Raw genomic sequence first — 21,534 nt, 5'->3', positions numbered from 1 at the left:
AAATATGTACATAAAGTGTTTGTGAAAAATCAAAAACATCTCTCTCTCTCTCTCCCTCTCTCTCTCTCTGGTCTATCTCTCTCTCTCTCTCTCTCTTTCCTCTAATCTACAAGAAACAAGTCCTTCACACAACAGCGTGAGAGTGGTGAGAGACCAGAAGACAGAGCGCAGGTAAATGAGTAGTTTCATTTCAAAGCACTTGATCTCCACTCTTCAAGGCTGCTTCATTAACCGGTGGTGTTCTGCATCATTGTGATTTGATGAGAAGGGTCAGACCATGAAGGTCTTGGGAGGTCATATCACTCTAACAAAAAGATTAAACTGGTTGGAGGAGGTGCACAACTGAAGGGCAGGAATTCTAGTTAGGGAGTAAAATGTGGAGTGAATGTTTCATGGTGGTGACACTGGGTTCATCTGTGAAGAAGATGAGCTGCTGACCAGCAGGGAAAAACAGAAAGCTCCAAGATCACTGCTGCCATCACAGTTTGATCCAGCAGAGTAGGATCAGGCCCACAACAAAGAGAAACTCTCAGTTCCCAACAGAGTTAAAGAGTAAGACACAGATTCCTGATCCCAGCTCGTGTTTTACTGTACGACCAGATTCCAGCTGCGGCACACACACGACCAGCAGAGCAGCACCATGACGTCCACTACGCCAGCGTCTGCTTCACCCAGAACCGGGCAGATGACCTCTACTCCAACATAGGTCGAGTTCAACCCCAGAGAGGAACTGAGGAAGAGGAGGAGGAGGCTGAATACAGCGCTGTTCGATTTGACAGAGCAACAGGGTGAGCAGCTCCACACGGGAACATTTTCATCTCTACACTTATTGAGGTTAAAAACTGTGGGTGTGAGTGGTTTATTCTGCCTTCACAGAACAAGACGTGAAGAAGAGGGGGACGATTCATCTGCAGTGTACAGCACAGTCACCAAACACTGAAGAAACACAAAGTGAATCTATTGTTTATGTGTGGATTTTACATTATCATGGAACCAGAAGAAATAAAACATATAGACATGTGCAGTGTTTGTAAAGGTTTGTTCTCTTTCTTGATGGGTTGGTTAACCCAGATTACAAATTCTCTCACTTCTCACTTTGGAAGCCACGAAAGTTAAAGGTAAGAAAGTTGTTCTTCTTCTCCCACAAGTGAAAATATTTCCCAGACTCAACCACGTGTAGAGTTAGTCTCAGGTTAGGCTAATGTTAACGGTAATGTATGCTACTGTCAAAATTTTACAAATAACAATATTATAAATTTTAAATATTTGTAACTAATATCATAACACCTAAAATATTGTATATCAATCAATGGGAGTGACCAATAATAATTTTCTGGAGGGGGGTTTCAGCAACAATATTTTGGATAATGTAAAGTACACAAGTCAACAAATATATAGCTCTTGTCCTATTTATACATCTGATTTGCACCCTGCGCCGCATGAGTGGCTGCCTTTACACAGCAGCTCTTGCTCGCCACTGAGCCTTTTCTGTTTATTTTCTGTTTTATTGTGTTATTTTTGTTACTCTTTCATTTGTAATTTTTGCAGCGCACTATGGCAACAAGACTCGTCAAGTTTGTCGCTGTCTTTTTACTTCTTATTGCACTTTTCACCACCGTGTCCGGGGATCCAGCACGCAGCCGCGGTCCCATTGTTTACTCCAGGGAACAGCTGTTAGCGTACCAGCACACGGCTCTGCTACCTGGGGAGAGACCCGAGGTCTCCCGTGAGCTAAGGAGGAAGAGACGTGGATGCAGAGCGGGAGAAAAACGTCGCGCCAGGAGGAGACGTTTTAAACCCGTTCTCCCCTCCATCATCATGGGAAACGTACGGTCTCTCCCCAACAAGATGGACGAGTTATCAGCGCTGACTCGCCATCAAATGGATTACCGTGAGTGTAGCCTCATGTTGTTAACGGAGACATGGCTAACGGAGCTAACCCCGGACACGCATGCTACACTGGACGCTTTCTGCATCATACGGGCGGACAGGACAACGGAGAGCGGGAAAAGAAAGGGAGGAGGTCTGGCAGTTTTTGTTACTGACAGATGGTGTAATCCTGGGCACAGGAGTGGACCTTTACCAAGGACATTGAGCTGTTAGCCGTTAGAATGAGGCCAAGCTACCTACCACGGGAATTCTCGCATGTTATTGCGATGGCTGCGTATTTTCCCCCCTCTGCTAATGCTGAGGCGGCCTGTAACGTCATCCACTCGGCGACAAGCAGGCTGCTGACCCAACACCCCAATGCACTCCTCCTCCTCTCTGGTGACTTTAATCATGCCTCTCCGTCCTCCACTCTACCCACATTCACCCAGTATGTCACCTGCCACATATTGAAATATACCACATACATGTATTGACATACACCGCATACATTCCTTATACATTCTGTTGATGAACAGTCAACACTTTATATCACACATCCCAGCTCCCTGTTTCAATTCATACACAGATAATGAGCAGACCTTGGCCTAAAATCTCTCCCACACAACACACTAAGGCAGCTGCACTGACACAGGATCATTATGACCTCTGGTAACCACGACAATGGATTGCACGTACGATATCTTCATCACGCGACATTCCAAGAGGATGAGGCACTGCCCCGTCTAGATGCAGCGGCCTCCATCTGGTTTTGACCAATCCAAGAAGAACCCCTGTCACGGCCAATATATCGATATATAACCTATGTGCGCACTCTGTTTAAGCGCCATTTTTCCTGTGCAGCCTCCTGCGTAGAACTAGAGACCCATGCATGTTCAATTGCTGGACACCGCGTTTTCCTGACCTGTGACCTCTGAATAAACTTGCTTCAATTTCAACTTGAGAACGACGACTCCTCTCCTTTGATTTCCACCCGCAACATGTTAGGATTTCAATATTTAACCTATAGTCTCTGTCTGACTGAACTCTAAATGAATAAAGATAGAAGCAGTTTGGGCCAGATATAATGCCTTCTATGCAAATGATTAATAAATAACCTTTTCCTTCGTACTGTGTAATCTTGAAATTAGAATGTGTGAGCGTCACAGTTCTGTTTCATTGTTTGGTTAAATTGTTTTGAATGTCTGTACAAACAGAATAATGTTTTGATATAGCAAGAACACAATAATCTTTTCTCCAATTGTCAACACCATTGGCCCACATGCCATCAGCTGTGTCAAGGCCTTGGGAGTGGCTCCTTGTCACTTCCTTATCCTAATATCAAGAGGACGGCCTACGCCTGCGCACTTTCGAGGAGGAAGAACCAAGATCGACTGTTATAAAATAGACAGGCGCCGGCTGTTTGATGCGTTCTGATGGGTCTCGTGTTCTGATGTGACTTGTTGGATGCCCATTGCTTTGCTGATTGTTACCTTTCATTGCTTTCTAAATAAATACTTGATTGAACAAACCCAGTTCGGCTCATCTTCTCATATTTAGGATAAACCAACACGCCTGACAAACACACACCAGAGACAATAAGAAACTGGACCTCTTATATGCCAACACCAAGGAGGCATACTCTTCATCACCTCTTCCTCCCCTGGGAAGATCTGACCACAGCCTGGTGCACCTCCTGCCTGTGTACAAACCTCTTGTGCAAAGGCAGACAGCTGTGACTCGCACTGTAAAAAGATGGTCCGAGGAAGCCGAGGAGGCTCTGAAGGACTGCTTTGACTCTACTGTGTGGGAAGTATTCAGTGATGACCATGGGGAGGACATCGACAGTCTCACTACCTGCATAACGGACTATATAAACTTCTGTACGGAGAACACCGTCCCCACCAGGACTGTACGGTGTTTCTCCAACAGCAAACCATGGATCACCCCTGAAATAAAGGCCCTCCTCAAGGAAAAGAAGAGGGTCTTTAGATCAGGTAACAGGGATGAGCTAAAGACTGTGCAGAGGGAGCTGAAGAGGAAGATAAGGGACGGGAAGAAAGTCTACAGGATGAAGATGGAGGACCAGCTGCATGAACAACATCAGCGGGGTCTGGAAGGGCCTGAAGACCAAGTCTGGTTTCAAGGGGCCCAACCAACAGCCTACGGGGGACCAGAAGTGGGTGAATGACCTGAACTTGTTCTTCAACAGATTTGATCAGCCACCCACCCCTTCCCCCATCCAGTCCTCTCTGCTGCTGCAACCCCCTGTGGACTGCCCCTACTGCCCCCCCTCTCCCCCGCCCCCTCCCCGACAACACTTGGCTCCCTTCCCCCACTCCTCATACACCACAGTCCACAATCAGCGCCCCAACCCCCCCCCCAACAACCCACGGCACTCAGCCCCCATCCCCCAACTTGTCCCTCTCAACTGCCCAGGTGAGGAAAGAACTGAGCAGGATGAAGGTGAGGAAGGCCACGGGTCCAGACGGGATCAGATCAAGGCTCCTCAGGTCCAGCGCAGTCCAGCTGTGTGGAATAGTGAAGCACGTCTTCAACCTGAGCTTGAGGCTGGGGAGAGTACCACAGCTGTGGAAAACTTCCTGCGTGGTACCAGTCCCAAAGACCCCGCAACCCAAGGACTTCAGCAGCTTCAGACCGTTGGCGTTAACATCCCACCTGATGAAGATGCTAGAGAGGCTGGTCCTTGTACATCTCCGCCCCCTGGTGAGCTCATCTTTTGACCCGCTCCAGTTCGCCTACCAGTCTGGCATCGGGGTGGATGACGCTGTCATCTACCTGCTACTGTTAGGATTTCAATATTTTACCTATATTCTCTGTCTGACTCAACTCTAAATGAATAAAAATAGAAGCAGTTTGAGCCAGATAAGGCCTTCACGCAAATGATTAATAATAACCTTTTCCTTCCTAGTGTGTAATCTTGAAAATTAGAATGTGTCTGCGTTACAGTTCTGTTTCGTTGTTTTGGTTAAATTGTTTTGAATGTCTGTACAAACAGAATATTGTTTTGATATAGCAAGAACACAATAATCTTTTCTTCAATTGTCAACACCATTGGCCCACATGCCATCAGCTGTGTCAAGGTCTTGGGAGTGGCTCCTTGTCACTTCCTTATTCCAATACCAAGAGGATGGCCTACGCCTGCGCACTTTCGAGGGGGAAGTACCAAGATCCGCCGGCTGTTTGATGCGTTCTGATGGGTCTCGTGTTCTGATGCGACTTGTTGGATGCCCATTGCTTTGCTGATTGTTACCTTTCATTGCTTTCTAAATAAATACTTGATTGAACAAACCGAGTTCGGCTCATCTTCTCATATTTAGGATAAACCAACACGCCTGACACCACACAGATGCCTTTCTCATCTGGAAAAGGCTGGAAGCACTGTGAGGATCATGTTCTTTGATTTCTCCAGTGCCTTCAACAGCATCCAGCCTCTACTTCTGAGGGACAAGCGTGAGCAGACCGGAGTGGACCACCACCTCACCGCATGGATCCTGGACTACCTCACCAACCGTCCACAGTATGTGCGGCTACAGGGGTTTGAGTCTGACCTGGTGTCCTGCAGCACGGGGGCCCACAAGGAACCGTTCTAGCTCCATTCCTCTTCACCATCTACACCTCGGACTTCTCATACAACTCCACTAACTGCTACCTGCAAAAGTTCTCTGACGACTCTGCAATCGTCGGCCTCATTTCCGCCCGTGATGACAGGGAGTACAGAGAACTGAACCAGGACTTCATAACATGGTGCCAGCGGAACTGCCTCTAGATCAACTCTGGAAAAACCAAGGAGCTGTTGGTGGACTTCCGCCGGAGTAAACACTCTCCTCCGACACCAGTGAACATCCAAGAAACGGACATTGACATCATGAGATCTTATAAGTACCTGGGTGTTCACCTGAACAATAAACTGTACTGGACTGATCACACACAGGCTATCTACAAGAAGGGACAGAGCAGACTCTATCTGCTGAGGAGTCTGAGGTCTTTTGGTGTGCAGGTAGCACTCCTGAGGACCTTCTTCGACTCGATGGTGGCATCAGCCATCTTCTTTCGAGTAGCCTGCTGGGGCAGCAGCATCTCAACAGCCGACAGGAAGAGACTTAACAAGCTCATCAGGAAGGCCAGCACTGTCTGGGGTGTCCACTGGATACGGTGGAGGTGGTAGGAGACAGGAGGATGGTTGCTAAGCTCTCCTCCCTGATGGACATCTCCTCCCACCCCATGCGGGACACCCTGGCAGCTCTAAACAGCTCCTTCAGCCACCGGCTGATTCACCCCCAGTATGTGAGGGAGAGGTACCGCAGGTCCTTCCTTCCTGCTGCTGTCAGACTGTACAACCAGCTGTGATCCCATTGAACACACAACACAATTTGTGCAATTTATTTAATTATTTTATTTAATTATTTAATTATTTTATTATTTTATTATTTTATTATTTACAATTTATTTACTATTTACTTTTTTCCTCATTGATGTTTTTGTTTCTTACTATGTTGTTTTGCTCTTTCTTTTGCTCTTGTTGCACTGTACCTGCGCTGCTGTTGTAAACCCTCAAATTTCCCCACTAAGGGACTATTAAAGGATTCTAATCTAATCTAATAAAGAATTGAGACATAATAATTTAAAGGACTGTTGAGGTCGTCAGCTGAGAATCATGAAGCACTGGATATGAAAACTAGGTCAACAAGTTTATTACTAATAATGTGTCTGGACGATTAAAGTACAGTTTGTACATTTTGAAGATTTAACAGGAGATTGTTGCAGAAGTGACACCCGCTCATCCAGCAACACAAAAAAGGTTCATGTTATATATTCAAGTTTCCAAGGTGACATGTCAAACTTTGATGTTTCACCTTGAAACAGGAATTTGTTTTAACTCAAATTTACATTATTTTTTTTTTAGTGGTCGGCAACAAGAGAGCAACAGAAAAAACTGCTGGAACGCTAACAACATGAAGATACAAAGAGGAACTGGCAACGCGACACAGGAACACAGAGACTAAATACACCGGGTGATTAGGAACAGGTGCAACCAATCGGGGAGGAGCTGACAATCACCAGGGTGGAACACACACGAGGGAGGGAGTGAGGAGTCTGAAACGAGAGGAGAGATGAGTAGGGACACACAACACAGAACATAAATCATGACCACCCAGGGGAAACAACTTATCGGACAGGACGAGACTTGACACGTACAAGCGAGTTTTACTGAAACCACAGTGTGTAGTTATTAATTACAGGAAATCTGTCCCAGCAACAAAATATCTGAGTGCAAGCGCAGAGTTTGAGCACAAGCAGAGAAAATCAAAGCACCAGCAGGAGCTGTGTGAGTGCAAGCGCAGGGTGTTGAGTAAAAACACCACGAAATCTGAACATGCAAGTCCAGCTCTCAAACTCAAAGACCACGCTTTTTAATGAAGAGGAAAACCAGCGTACATTTCCTTTCTACTCATGGTTTCCTGTTTTCTTTTCTCCTCAGGTGCACTGTGATTGGTTGATGCAAGTATTTAGGAGAGAACAGGAAGAAGTATCTCTCTTTCCATCCCAGGTTACAGCAGCAGTTTGTACAGCATGACCTTTAGAGCAAGAGTATTGTTGTGTTGTTTCTTGTCTTTTTCTTTTCTGATGGGTCTCGTCGTCCAGTTTCCGCAGCTTTATTTCTGTGAGCTTTAGTTCTGATGTTGGTTTTGGTTGAAGGAAGATTCTCAGATCCACGACCCTTTGTGGGTTGGTGTGTTGGGTTTTCCTTCTTTTGTCCATTTTGCCGGCCTGTTGTTGAAGTTGTTGTCATTTCTAAAATACATTGACCTTTTTTTTTTCTGTTACCGTCTGAACTATGTTGGACATCTTGGTGATGAGCCTTTGAGGCTGTGGTAACACCACGTGACTCATCTGTTGTCTTATACACGATATTAATATGGTTATTACATGGATAATAAATTATTATGCATCGTGATTTTATGATTCTTTCTTAAATAAATGTTTTTGGTCTATTGTTTTCACTCCGTATCTATTTTGTTTGTTTGTTTTTTGGCAGAATTACACCATAAAACTAAAAACAGATTTTTCCACAAAATCATTAAATTTGGGCAGGAATCCTGACAAAGGGGCGGAGCAAGGCACTTGTTTGTATCACCTTCCTTATAATTTAATGTTGTGAACTGGTTTCTATGAGTGATTGAAATGGAGGCTGGCATATGCACACATAGACACCAGAGGGGGCTTGAGCCACTTACCTTCTCCTTCCTCGAGAGAAAATGCCCTTTTTTAAATAAATGGATATTATATTCCTGTTTGCTCACAGCTTCCCAGTCAAACAAATAATGGAAATATAATAAATAATCTAATTCTCAGCTCTCAGCACAGAGCTGAGCACTGGAGCTCGGGACATTTCAATGACTCGGACTCTGAATAATTCTAACAGCGCTGCTCCAGGACAGACACTCGTCTGATCAAGATCTGGTCTGTGTCAGAGTCTCTGTCGGAGTCTGCTTCCTCCTCACTCCTCCTCTGACCTCTGCTCACTTTAACATTAAACACCAGCACTGATCACAAGTTATCAGGACACCTCCAGGACGGACGTTTACTTTGTGTTGGTTTGATTTGCTTTAGAGTTCATGAGACACAAGTTTAAACCTGCAACACAACACAACACGAGACGTGACGTGACACAGTCAGGACATCAAGGTTAAAGTGAGAGAACCATCCGGAGTCATGATCCGACAGCATCGACAAATAACTAAATATATGTGGTTATCAGTTTGTGTGAAGAGGGACAGAGACCAACACACACACACACACACACAAAGAGAAGAGAGTTCCTTCCACAGATCACGATGTAACACAGTGTTTTAACTTCTTTGCTGCAGAAGAAGCGACGCCCCGTTCATCCAGGAACATAAATATGAATTCATCAGGTTTGTATAAAGTTCAGTTCTAAATGTGATGATTAGAAAACATCAGAGGATCAAAGTCACTTGTTGACCTGTGGAGTAATGGCCTCAGTGCAGTGGAGCTGCTAAGGGGGGCCAGACGGGGCCAGACGGGGCCACCTTGATACAGTAAAGGCAATAATCAGAGTTTGTCCTTTTAAGCTTTAGGTGCAGGACACAAGTCTGAACTGATTGAATGTCCAATCAGTGTGGAGAGCACTGACCACTGTCAGAGACTCACTGTTGAAATTGAAATCTTTATTTTGTAAGTTACTCTTGTGCAATAGTAGGAGTAGATTTGACGTTGACTAATTATTAATAATCATGAAATATGATTATTAAAATAAAAATTATTTATTAAAAATAATTAAAAATTATAAAGCTATTAATTAAGAACAGTAAAATAATTAATTAGAAATGATACGGTTATCCATTAATAATAGTTAAATAATTAATGAAAACAATAAAATTATCAATTAAGAATAATACAATCTGTAATCATTGCTTATCGTAGCGGGGCACCACCCTGGTTACAGGGACCAACTAGTCAAACTATAGTTATCAGTCTCAAGTGATAAAAGTTAAATTAATAATCTCAATATTTAATATTAATGATTATATAATAAACAATGAAGGGTTTTAAGTTCGAGCCCAGGCTATAGTAATCCAGCTGTATTCACATACATATGCACAAATAATCACAGAAATACGAATACTTTAATTACAAAAGTATTTATTAAAAAGGGGAAATAAAGTTAACGTTATTTCAATGATTCTTCATTTAACAAACTCCAGTATTTCAAAGATGGCAACAACAGCAGCAGTACTTATCACAATTGGAACCACACAGGTGATACTTAGTATCTGTGTGTGTGTGTGGTCGTGTGTGTGTCTGCCTGTCTGTGTGTGTGTGGGTGTGTGGGTGTGTGGGTGTGTAAGAAAGAAAAGGGGGAGTGGCTATGGCGTAATGACGAGGTCACGTGGTGACGTCCTTTGGCCGAATTCAAGGTGATGTTACATTCACGTACTTTCAAGATGGAGGTTGCCTAGTGAAGCCACGTTGCGAAAAGCAAAATGGCTGCCGGTCACTGACCTTAAACAAAGGGGATCTTTAGACAAGAGATTTCTTATCTCCTGGTTCTGGCGCCGAATGGCGTCGAGATGTATTAAGGCTCTTTTAGTCTAGATTTATCCATGCCACATGAAATATGTAAGTGTAGGTCGGGACGTGTGTAAAAACAGGTTTAGGAGAAAAGAGAGAGAGAGAGAGAGAGATCAGGAAAGCTCTCAAAACATCGTCAGAGACAAACTTCCAGCGAAGCAGGCAGTCCAGTTACGTGTGATTTATCTTTTACAATAACATGTAAAAAGGAAGCGCCGGCTCGTTACCGCGCACTTCTCAAAACACAGTAAACAAAGGAACCGGATGTGACGTCTCGGTCCGTCGCGCGTTTACACGGCTAAAAACAGATCAGCGATCTACAAACAAACCAAAAACTCAAATAAAATGACACGCTTAGTATTTAAACTAGTCTCTGCCCAGACAATAAAGCTTCTTACTGTGACCTCCGCGGTGTTGCTTGCGCGTGGGGCGAGGATTTTCTGGAAGTCCAGTGAATCTCTTGTTAAAGCTCAGGTTGGGTGAACGAACGGGCGGATTCCTTGAAAACAAATGAGTGAAGTCCTGGCCTCTTAAGCGGTGCTCCGGTGGGTCTCGTGGTTGCAACGGAGGTCAGCGCTGGGCCGAATAGAGCGAATTTCTCTGGCTCTTGGAACGGAATTAACCTTCTCTGACGGAATTCTGCCTCGTCTCTTCTGCAGGGATGATCGCTGTGGCGCAGTTGTGGATTGTGGAAAAGAAAGTCTCTGAGCTCGGCCTGAGAGCGAGTTCCTGTGCGCGGCCTTTTCAAGTTAAAAAATTAAAATAGTCCTGTCAATATAAAACGTAGACTGAATAAAGAAATAAAAGAAAATGAAGTTAAAGATGAACAATAAAACAAACTTTTGTGGATGTTGCCCCCCTCTAGAGCTGGAACATCTGGAGGACCCTGAAGGACCCTGGTCGAAGTCCTTAGCAGGGAGAATGGCTGCGATTATTTGGAGTCTCAGTGGTTTTATTCTACCTGAGAGGTCCTGCCTCCTTGAGGTGCTGGTCATAGGATGATGCTGGCTTTAAGCCAATTGAGTGTCAGAGTTGGACCTCAGTGGGCGGGACTTGGAACTCAGCAGGGGTCCTATAGGCTCCCCAGGACATTTTCCAACCACCAGGGGGAGATTCTTAGGCCTGCTGGAGAATGTTTTCCCTCCAAAAGTTTATAACCCTTTGTCTCAACATCGGCTCCAGTGTCTGGTGCTCGGCCTCTGGACTCTGGCCCAACATTACAGCACAACTGTAATAACAGTAAAAGTCTATAATACTTTTAAAGCACTTTCTAAAATAAAACGGTTTTCATATTTATCTGACTGATTTTATTAATTGATGAAAAAGCAGCCATGGGACATTGTGGATGTGGAACACTTCGACTTTTAGTTTTCACAATACACACAGACCACAATGTTGATACCACTTGAACAAGGTAAGTTAATCCATTTTCTTTATATCTACTAATTCATTTAATTTAAAAACTGTATTTACCTAATTGTCAGATTTTTCCAACTTAAAAACGGTAAGTAAAGTTGACTCAAAGTAAATCTTGCTAGTCTGATTTAAATGAATAGTTGTGTTTACTCAGGCTACAACCACATAACTGCGTTTTTAAATAAAAACGTTCTCTCCACGTTCTGCTTGAGCTTTAATGTAGAATCAGTGATTCTCAGCTCCAGAGTTGAGGAGGAGTTCATGTGAATTTCACAGTCGGGAATTAGTTCTTCTGATTTTTCCGACTCCACGTTAATGCACAACCAGAGCACAGTGGGAGGCTCCGCCCATCTGACCCAACAGTTGATGGTTCCTGTGTCGCTCTCCTGCTCACGTGCACCTGTGCATGAGCTCATGAAGTCCAGTCTATACAAGTGAACAGTTTTACGCGTGTATCAGACAAAACAAGATCTTGTGAGAAATGAGTAAAGAACACTGCAGTAATGTAAGTTTGCATAATTATGACCTTTTACAATGTATTTGTATTAGATAGTCTTCATATGGACTGGAGCTGTAAATAAACAGGAGCTGACTTCTAACATGAGGTTAAAAGAAAGAATAATTCAACATGATTTTTTAGGTCCAGTCTCAAGAAAGTAAAGAAAGTGTTAGATTCACTGTCAGGCTACAAAACTACTCTCACTGTTATTTGCATGAAAATACATTTGAATAAGTTCAGGCATCATTTCTGAAAAAAAGAACATTTCTTCAATTTAACGAGGGGATTTACTGGTTTTTGTCCGTTCATGCATGTTAATGGTGTAAAGAGGAAGGAAGCCAGGCTGTTAACTGATCTATGATTTCTATCTGTCATCGTGACTGTCTGACAAACATCGTTTCTCAAGAGTGGAATCTAGCTGCTGATGAGGCTTCACCACTGAGACGTGAGAAACAACGATGGGTTTGAGAGAAGCAGCGAGTTGCTTTGTCATCTTCCTTCTTTCTGTGTCAGGTACATCTACATTTACAGGAAAGCACTTTGTGTTATATCGTGTTTGTATGAAAAGTGTTTGAATAATTGTTCCAGTCTTTCTCATGGTTCCAGCTTCTTCATGTTTGGGCTTTTCCTGCATTTCTCTTAAATTACTTTGACTGATTTTTTCTGACACTCTAAACACAAGTTACTTCTTTGTTTTAGGTTTAATCTAGCATCTTCTGGCTCAGCAAGCATGTAAGTGGAAAGAGGAAGGAAGGTGGGGGGTGTTTAACAGTTTAAATTTATCTTATAGAATCTGTCTTTATTCTCAGACTCTTCTGTGTTGTAGGTAGACGTGTCTGTGATGTGACTGAGTTTCATCTTGTGCACATTATTTATCTGTGGACGTTTTTCTTGTTTGAAGTCACAGACGAGAGCAGCAGCTACTATGAGTGTAACTGCAGCAGCCAGTGGATTTGTTGTCCTTCTTCTCACTGTAACAGGTACTGTACCTCTACATTCATGTTGTCACTCTATTTTACACTCAGACTTCTGATTCACCTGAAGTGAGTTTGAGAGAGAAAGTAAAAATATAAATGAACCATTTATTCAATTTCAGATCACCACCTGTAAAGTGATGCAGTAAGAAAATATATGAATGAATTATCATCAGAATTATTTTGTATCTTTGTTTAGAAGTTTCTATCGTCTAGAGTTCAAAATATTACGGAGTCTGAAAGATGTTATTATTATTATAATTATTATTATCATCATGACTGAGTTCCTCTCCTCTCGATGCAGGACTTGTCATCAGTGTGTGGAGTCATTAGTTGAAATGCTATGGAATGCTGCTCATGGAAATGTGTTTCTTTTCTACAGAAAGTAAAAAGTAAACTAAGTGTTCTCTGGTGTCGTTATGAATCTGATTCTCTGTGTTACAGTGGTACAGTGTGAGAATGGCTGGGATGTGAGTTACACTTCTACTGAGATCTGTGCCGTCAGAGGATCAACAGTGGACATTACCTGTACCTACACATACCCATCCACATTTAATAACCATGATACTACAGTTCAGGAAACTTTCTGGTTCATTAAAGAGAGTAATGGGATTCACGTTGATCTAAGGACTGATCCGGAGTATTCAGGTCGTGTGGAGAATCTCTGTGGAAACAACAAGTGCACTCTGAGAATCTCTAACCTTAGAGAGAGCGACTCAGCTGTGTACAAGTTCAGGTTCACAACAAACCATCCTACTGGGAGTTTTACTGGTTCAGCTGGAGTCACTCTGTCTGTCACTGGTAACATTTACATCTGAACATTCATTCATTTATTTCCTACATCTTGTTTGGTTCACTTGAGTGTGTGTGTGCACTTTTATATGCATGTGTGTGTTGTCAGTTTGGACTCAAATTAATTCCTTATTCTCACACACAGATTTGCATGTGCAGGTGAGAGGATCAGTGAAGTATGACTTTTCTATCTGGTCAGAGCTCAGTTGTCAGAGCAGTTGTCTTCTTCCTGATCATCTGAACTACGTCTGGTACAAGAATCAACAGAAGAAGAAGGAAGGAGCATCTTATTCAGATTATTTCTATCCTACAACCAGTGTTTCCTGTGCTGTTAAAGGACTCGAGGATTTCCGCTCTCCGTCAATGTGTGAGTTTAATCTACAGTATTTCACTAACAGCACCATCTGCTGGAGTATTTGAGATAATGCATTGTACCATAACTTCATGTGTCTTTAAGTACTTTTTTCTTCATGGGCACATGGAACTATTGGGATACTACTGTCAGTACAGACAAACTAGTGTAGTACCAGTACAAGTATTCAACTTGTGTAAATAAAGACTGAAGACATGACTGCTTCCCAGAAGTGAAGCCAAAGCATTGTGATCGCCCCCTGGTGGCTGGCTGCAGTATAGAACATACATCCTGTCTCCTCCATGTTAGTGGGAAGGACATGGACCAATCTAAAAAGTAAAATACATATGTTTACTAAATGATGGTTTCTGTCATTTTAGGTCGTTCTTATCAAACTCTATTGTTCATGTTTCTCATAAGTTTGGTTTTAATTTGTTATTTGATGAAATGAAAATTTGATTAAACCTCATGATTGACAGCTGAGGCTGTCTCAGGATTGGTCAAGCTCATGTATGGGCGGGACTTTGATACTGTGGCTCCATCTCCGATCACTACTGTGCAGACTGTGGTTCCAAATGTGAAAGATGGCAGCGTTGGTATCCAGGATATTTAGGCTTCATATCTGGAGAGTGGGAGGAAGTGGAGACGTGTCGTCCATCTTTGGTCGACTCTGCATAAAAGATACAGATCATTTCCTCCATATTGACCAGTTTGCTCCATTATAAGAGCAACTTATACAAGGTCCCTCATGTTCCTCACCTCCAACAGTGTGTTTCTCCCTCACACTGAAGTCTAAAGGGAACTTCACTGTGTTTTATGTGAACTGAAAGTTTCCTCATCTTGGCATCGTCATCATCTTAAAATGAAAACCTGCCGACTGGTGATTCACCAGAGAAAATACATGAAGTTAGTTTTATGAATGTATAAGTTTATCTTCTGATTCTCTGATGTGCTCTGTGTTACAGTGGTGAGGAGTCAGAATGGCTGGAGTGTGAGTTACACTTCTACTGAGATCTGTGCCTTCAGAGGATCAACAGTGAACATTAACTGTACCTACACATACCCATCCAGGTTGAATCACCTTGATACTACAGTTCAGAAAACTTTCTGGTTCATTAAAGAGAGTAATGGGATTTACGTTGATCTAAGGACTGATCCGGAGTATTCAGGTCGTGTGGAGAATCTCTGTGGAAACAACAAGTGCACTCTGAGAATCTCTAACCTGAGAGAGAGCGACTCAGCTGTGTACAAGTTCAGGTTCACAACAAACCAACCTGGAGGGAGTTTTACTGGTTCAGCTGGAGTCACTCTGTCTGTCACAGGTAACATTTACATTAGAGTCAGTTTGAAATGTTAGTGTGTATGTTGAAATAAAATCACATGTTTGTTCACAGACCCTCAGCTCCAGGTACATGTGAGGAGATCAACAGCCAATCCATCTTCTACCTGGACAGAGCTGACCTGTCACAGCAGGTGTCAGCTCCCTGATCATCTTTCCTACGTTTGGTACAATAACAATAAACCTGTTGGACGAAAAAAATACTTTCACCTCCGACACCTTAATCCTGAAGACAGCTATCACTGTGCTATAGAAGGACAGGAGCGTTTCCCTTCTCCTACAGTGTGTAAGTTTACTCCTCCTCATGAAGATACAATAATGTGGAAATTATTTAAGTTTAAACTTTTAACTTTTAACAAATAATACAGACAGTGTTTTGATGTATTCTCATCCTGTGTGTTAATATAAACTATCCTTCAGATGCTCCAAAGCCTCCCTCTGTGTCAGTGAGTCCCTCTGGTGAGATCATGGAGGGCAGCTCAGTGACTCTGACCTGCAGCAGTGATGCTAACCCAGCAGCTAACTACACCTGGTACAAGAGAAGTGGAGATAAACAAGTTCAACCTCCCAGTGAAGAGACACAATTTGTCCTCAGCTCCATCCGGTCGTCAGACTCTGGAAAGTATTACTGTACAGCTGAGAATGAGCTGGGAAGGACTTCAGCAAACATCTCTATTACTGTGACATGTGAGTGAAACACAGGTTATTAAGAGAAGATATATTGATGTGTCCCATTCTTTGTCCTTTACATTTTAAATGTGTGCAGATATGGGTCGTTTGACTTCTGCCCCATAAATATTCACAGTCAGACCATCAGCAGCACAAAGAGGAATCCATCCAGCGTCAGTAAAAACATCCATAAAGCTTTCACCATCCTCAGTAAACTTGAAAGATATTTCCTTCACTGTGCACATTCACATGACGAACAAACAGCTCTCAGCAGACAGACAGTGGTGAAAACAAAACCCTGCTCCTGTGCACACGTCACACATACACTTCCCAGCAGGGGGAGCAGTGGCTCATTAACATTTTAAGAGACACGTCCACAAACAGGCCACTCTGAACAGAATTTTTCACACATTTTATGAAAAAGAAACTCTGTCTAATTGTTGAAAAGGGTCACAATATGTCACGTTTAAGTCCACGTTAAAAACTTGACTATGGTTTTTGGAAATCTGTGGACATTTAGGAGAGTCTGGAAACAGTAGTGCAACAGGAAATCATTGAAAAAAACCTCTCACTTAACAACAAGAAGAATTTACCTGTGTCAGTTTAACAACTTTGCTCTTGTAACTCAGTGACTCCACTCACCTGAGCAACTTTGACTTTAACACATCATATCATATATATATCCCCAAATGTTAAACACAATGTTATCTGTTATCATCATTCTGTTTTCTCACAGACGCTCCAAAGCCTCCCTCTGTGTCAGTGAGTCCCTCTGGTGAGATCATGGAGGGCAGCTCAGTGACTCTGACCTGCAGCAGTGATGCTAACCCAGCAGCTAACTACACCTGGTACAAGGAGAACCGAACTCTGCTTCAAGGACCAGAGGGTGTTTATCGTCTCTCCTCCATCAGCTCTGGGGACAGCGGGGTCTACTCCTGCAAGTCTGAGAATCAGTACGGACGGATCAACTCCACGTCTCTACACTTAGACGTCCAGTGTGAGTAGAAAACATCCACATGTCCATGAAACCCAGCACTGTCTCGCAACTTTACAGCAGGTTCCTGGGTCCGCCCCCTTATCTGGATTCACACCAAACTTTACTGAGTTCTTCTCTGACCCGTTCCTCATCCTACCTCCAAGTTCCATGCTAATCGACTCAGTAGTTTTTGTGTAATCTTGATTAAAATCAACAACAAACCAACAAACAAACACACTGGTGTGAAAAAATCTGTTGTTGCCTAGCTACACTATATGACGTGATTTTCTAAACTCATAGTGACGACATTCCCATCATATGATCATAGATTATTTTTCAATGTATATAAGCTTCAGGTCGTCTCTATAGTCCTATTAGAGGCAGGAATACAGCAGAAGGCAGTTTTAAGGACTCATGATGTAAATCTCTAACTTCTTTGTGACATTACTTATAAGTCGTCTATCATTATATGATGGGGAATAATGTTATGATCAGTATATGATTTAGTCTCTCTGCTATTTGTGGAAATATCTTTGAAAATGTGTCTATTGAGTCAAATCTTTGCTCATCTTGACCTCTGACCTTTGACCCATCAGCTGCAAAGTTAATATTCACTATAATATTCAGTAATTTTGGTTCATGTGTTGAGTTATTTTGTACATTCACACACACGGGTTGAAAACAAAACCCTCAGTACCTGCTTCTGTCTGTGCTGGCGCCCCGGGTTAATAATGATCATCTTTATTTAAGAAGCACTTATCAAAACCGGAGATTGAAATGTTCTTCACTTTGGTTAATGAATATTTCTGAGTTGATTTCATGATCTTGCATGTTTTACACCAGACGCTCCAAAGCCTCCCTCTGTGTCTGTGAGTCCCTCTGGTGAGATCATGGAGGGCAGCTCAGTGACTCTGACCTGCAGCAGTGATGCTAACCCAGCAGCTCACTACACCTGGTACAAGAGAAGTGGAGATAAACAAGTTCAACCAAAAGCATCAGGACAAATCTTCACCATCACTGATATCACATCTGAACATGGTGGAAAGTATCAGTGTGAGGCCCAGAACACACACGGACGTAGTAACACCACCTTACATCTGACTGTTGGAGCAGGTGAGTCATGTGAAGTCCTAACACCTTTAAAGGTTCTGGAGCTGTGGATTGACTTTAGCCATTCTTTGTCCTTTACATTTTAAATTTGCAGATATGGGTCATTTGACTTCTGCCACATAAATATTCCCAGTCAGACCATCAGCAGCACAAAGAGGAATCCACCCAGCGACAGTAAAAACATCCATAAAGTTTTCACCATCCTCAGTAAACTTGAAAGATATTTCCTTCACTGTGCACATTCACATGACCAGCAAACAGCTCTCAGCAGACAGACAGTGGTGAAAACAAAACACTGCTCCTGTGCACACGTCACACATACACCTCCCAGCAGGGGGAGCAGTGGCTCATTAACAGTTTGAGAGACACCCCCACAAACAGGCCTCTCGGAGAACTTTATTAAAATAGAAACTGTCTTTATATTCAGTCAGAACATCGAGACAGGTTTAGCAAACATGAAAAAAGGTTGATTTTGTAAATGTTTGGTCCTGCACCTTTAAGTATTTTGTGAAATGATAAAGTAAAAGTGATTTCATCATATTTTTATCTGCAGCATGGAGATCAGCACTCATTGGATCAGCTGCTGCAGTTTTCCTCGCTGTGACTCTCCTCTCCGTGTTCCTACTGATCAGGTGAGAAAATCTGTTCCACTAAAGCTTTGTACGATGAATTCCTGAAAATCTGTCCTGTTAAATTTAATCAACTCAATTATTCTGTATATTGTTTGTTATTTGGTTCAATTGATCAGAAAAAAGAGAAACTCTCATCAATCTGCTGATCCTGGGGACAGACTTGACCACAGTGAGCAGGTGAGACACACAGTTCAGCTTCAATCCTTTCAAACGCCACTATTTCTCACGTCAAACCCTTTTCTCTGTCATGTGAAGATTAAGAACTAGTTATTAAAATACATAATTTATTCACTTGTTTTGGTCATGTGACCGTATCCAGACTTTCTGGAAGGGGGAACACTGTAATTCAGGAGGTCACGGGTAAAATATTTTTGCTGACTTCTTCCTTCTCATAACCTTTTCCACAAATTGAAATGTGTTTAAATACACATTAACATGCATTGGACATATTGTGAGGCTGATATGACAACCTCCATCCGTCCAAGGTTAGATAAGTTGTGTGCTACCCATCAGGGTCCGACATCTCACTAATGTGGGAGTATGTGTGGCATCCACAGATGGCTTGAGGATTCACTGTCTCTTCTACATGTATGTTTAAAATTAAAACATGAATCTGTGAATTACTTTAATAGCTCAGTCTTGTATTCAAGATTTATGTTTCTAAATGGCAGTGGCATGGCTATCCTGTACCGTGCACATGTTTTAATTAAAAACATGAATATATGAACCTGTGTAATATTTGAATAGCTTAGTATTGAATGCACAATAACAGGGTAGCTATGCTTATATATGGCACTAGGCCTAGTTTAATATAAAAAACAAGTGTATAAAATATATATAGTAGGGGGTCCCTGCTCCATCTCTCCACCGGTTCTGGGGTCCTTGACCTGAAAAACGTTGAAGACCCCTGCCCTAGACAATCTCTTTGATCTCATCTCATCTCATTTTCATCCGCTTATCCGGGGTCGGGTCGCGGGGGGAGCAGCTCAAGCAGGGGGCCCCAGACTTCCCTTTCCCGGGCCACATTGACCAACTCTGACGGGGGGATCCCGAGGCGTTCCCAGGCCAGTGTTGAGATATAATCTCTCCACCTAGTCCTGGGTCTTCCCCGAGGTCTCCTCCCCACTGGACGTGCCTGAAACACCTCCCAAGGAAGGCGCCCAGTGGGCATCCTTACCAGATGCCCGAACCACCTCAGCTGACTCCTTTCTAAGTAAAGGAGCAGCAATCCGAGTTCCTCACGGATGGCTGAGCTTCTCACCCTATCCCTAAGGGAGACGCCAGCCACCCTTCTGAGAAAACTCATCTCGGCCGCTTGAACCCGTGATCTCGTCCTTTCGGTCATCACCCAGCCCTCATGACCATAGGTGAGGATAGGAACGAAGATCGACCGGTAGATCGAGAGCTTTGCCTTGCGGCTCAGCTCTCTTTTCGTTACAACGGTGCGGTAAAGCGAACGCAATACCGCCCCCGCTGCTCCGATTCTCCGGCCAATCTCACGCTCCATAGTACCCTCACTCGCGAACAAGACCCCAAGGTACTTGAACTCCTTCACTTGGGCTAAGGACTCATTTCCTACCCGGAGTAAGCAATCCATCGGTTTCCTGCTAAGAGTCATGGCCTCAGATTTAGCGGTGCTGATCCCCATCCCAGCCGCTTCACACTCGGCCGCCAGCCGATCCAGTGAGTGCTGAAGGTCACAAGCCGATGATCCAATGAGCACCACGTCATCTGCAAAAAGCAGTGACGAGATCCTCAGACCACCGAACTGCAACCCCTCCCCACCACGACTACGCCTCGATATCCTGTCCATGTATATCACAAACAGGATTGGTGACAAGGCGCAGCCGTGGCGGAGACCAGCATCCACTGAGAACGAAACTGACTGGCTGTCGAGGACGCGAACACAGCTCTCGCTTTGGGAGTACAGGGATTGGATGGCCCTGAGGATAGACCCCCTTACCCCATACTCCCGCAGCACCTCCCACAGTTTCTCCCGGGGGACCCGGTCATACGCCTTCTCCAGATCCACAAAACACATGTAGACCGGATGGGCATACTCCCAGGCCCCCTCCAGGATCCTTGCGAGAGTGAAGAGCTGGTCCGTAGTTCCACGTCCGGGGCGAAAACCGCATTGTTCCTCTTCAATCTGAGGTTCGACGATCGGCCGAACCCTCCTTTCCAGCACCTTGGAGTAGACTTTACCAGGGAGGCTGAGAAGTGTGATTCCCCGGTAATTGGCACACACTCTCTGGTCCCCCTTTTTGAACAGGGGAACCACCACCCCGGTTTGCCACTCCTTTGGCACTGTACCCGACTCCCACGCGATGTTGAATAGGCGTGTCAACCATGACAGCCCCTCAACACCCATAGCCTTTAGCATTTCTGGCCGGATCTCATCAATCCCTGGGGCCTTGCCACTGCGGAGATGTTTGACCACCTCAGTGACCTCCACCAGGGAAATTGACGATGAAACACCATCAACCTCGAGCTCTGCCTCCAACATAGAGGGCATGTTATTCGGATTCAGGAGTTCCTCAAAGTGTTCCTTCCAACGTCCGACAACCTCCTCAGTTGAGGTCAACAGAGTCCCATCCTTACTGTACACAGCTTGGATGGTTCCCTGTTTCCCCCCTCCTGAGGTGCCGGATAGTCTTCCAGAAACACTTTGGTGCCGACCGAAAGTCCTTCTCCATGGCCTCTCCGAACTTCTCCTTCTCCTCCTCATCTCTTTGATGCGGACACCAAATCTTTGTTTGTATTTTGCTGAGGTGGTCAACTCCCCAGGTCC

The 21,534-nt window shown here is 43.8% G+C and overlaps 2 protein-coding genes across 7 annotated transcripts in view; both read left to right on the top strand.

Annotated features, from left to right (window-relative positions):
- LOC133954005 (B-cell receptor CD22-like) overlaps positions 1 to 7,793 on the top strand; it is a 72,979-nt gene extending 65,186 nt beyond the window's left edge. The window contains exon 13 of the mRNA XM_062388248.1: positions 7,370 to 7,793. The gene's annotated coding sequence lies outside the window, so the exon portion shown is untranslated. The remainder of the gene's footprint in view (positions 1 to 7,369) is intronic.
- Positions 1 to 21,534, top strand: part of LOC133953995 (B-cell receptor CD22-like) — a 43,142-nt gene that overhangs the window by 12,718 nt on the left and 8,890 nt on the right. For 2 of the 6 annotated variants that reach the window (XM_062388228.1, XM_062388226.1), the window contains exons 9-12: positions 16,762 to 17,022; positions 17,845 to 18,114; positions 18,665 to 18,743; positions 18,860 to 18,920. In XM_062388228.1, the coding sequence (XP_062244212.1) occupies positions 16,762 to 17,022; positions 17,845 to 18,114; positions 18,665 to 18,743; positions 18,860 to 18,920 (671 nt within the window). Of the gene's footprint in view, positions 1 to 110; positions 172 to 600; positions 789 to 876; positions 1,025 to 12,276; positions 12,413 to 12,598; positions 12,632 to 12,800; positions 12,880 to 13,317; positions 13,675 to 13,810; positions 14,033 to 14,982; positions 15,340 to 15,411; positions 15,643 to 15,776; positions 16,044 to 16,761; positions 17,023 to 17,844; positions 18,115 to 18,664; positions 18,744 to 18,859; positions 18,921 to 21,534 lie in introns of those variants that run through there. The other 4 variants (XM_062388231.1, XM_062388232.1, XM_062388229.1 and 1 more) reach the window with 4 other exon arrangements.

Source organism: Platichthys flesus, chromosome 5 (assembly GCF_949316205.1).
Source record: "Platichthys flesus chromosome 5, fPlaFle2.1, whole genome shotgun sequence".
In the NCBI taxonomy this organism is placed as follows: Eukaryota; Metazoa; Chordata; class Actinopteri; order Pleuronectiformes; family Pleuronectidae; genus Platichthys; species Platichthys flesus.
The sequence above is the reverse complement of the archived record's forward strand: the minus strand, read 5'-3'. Positions and strand labels throughout refer to the sequence as shown.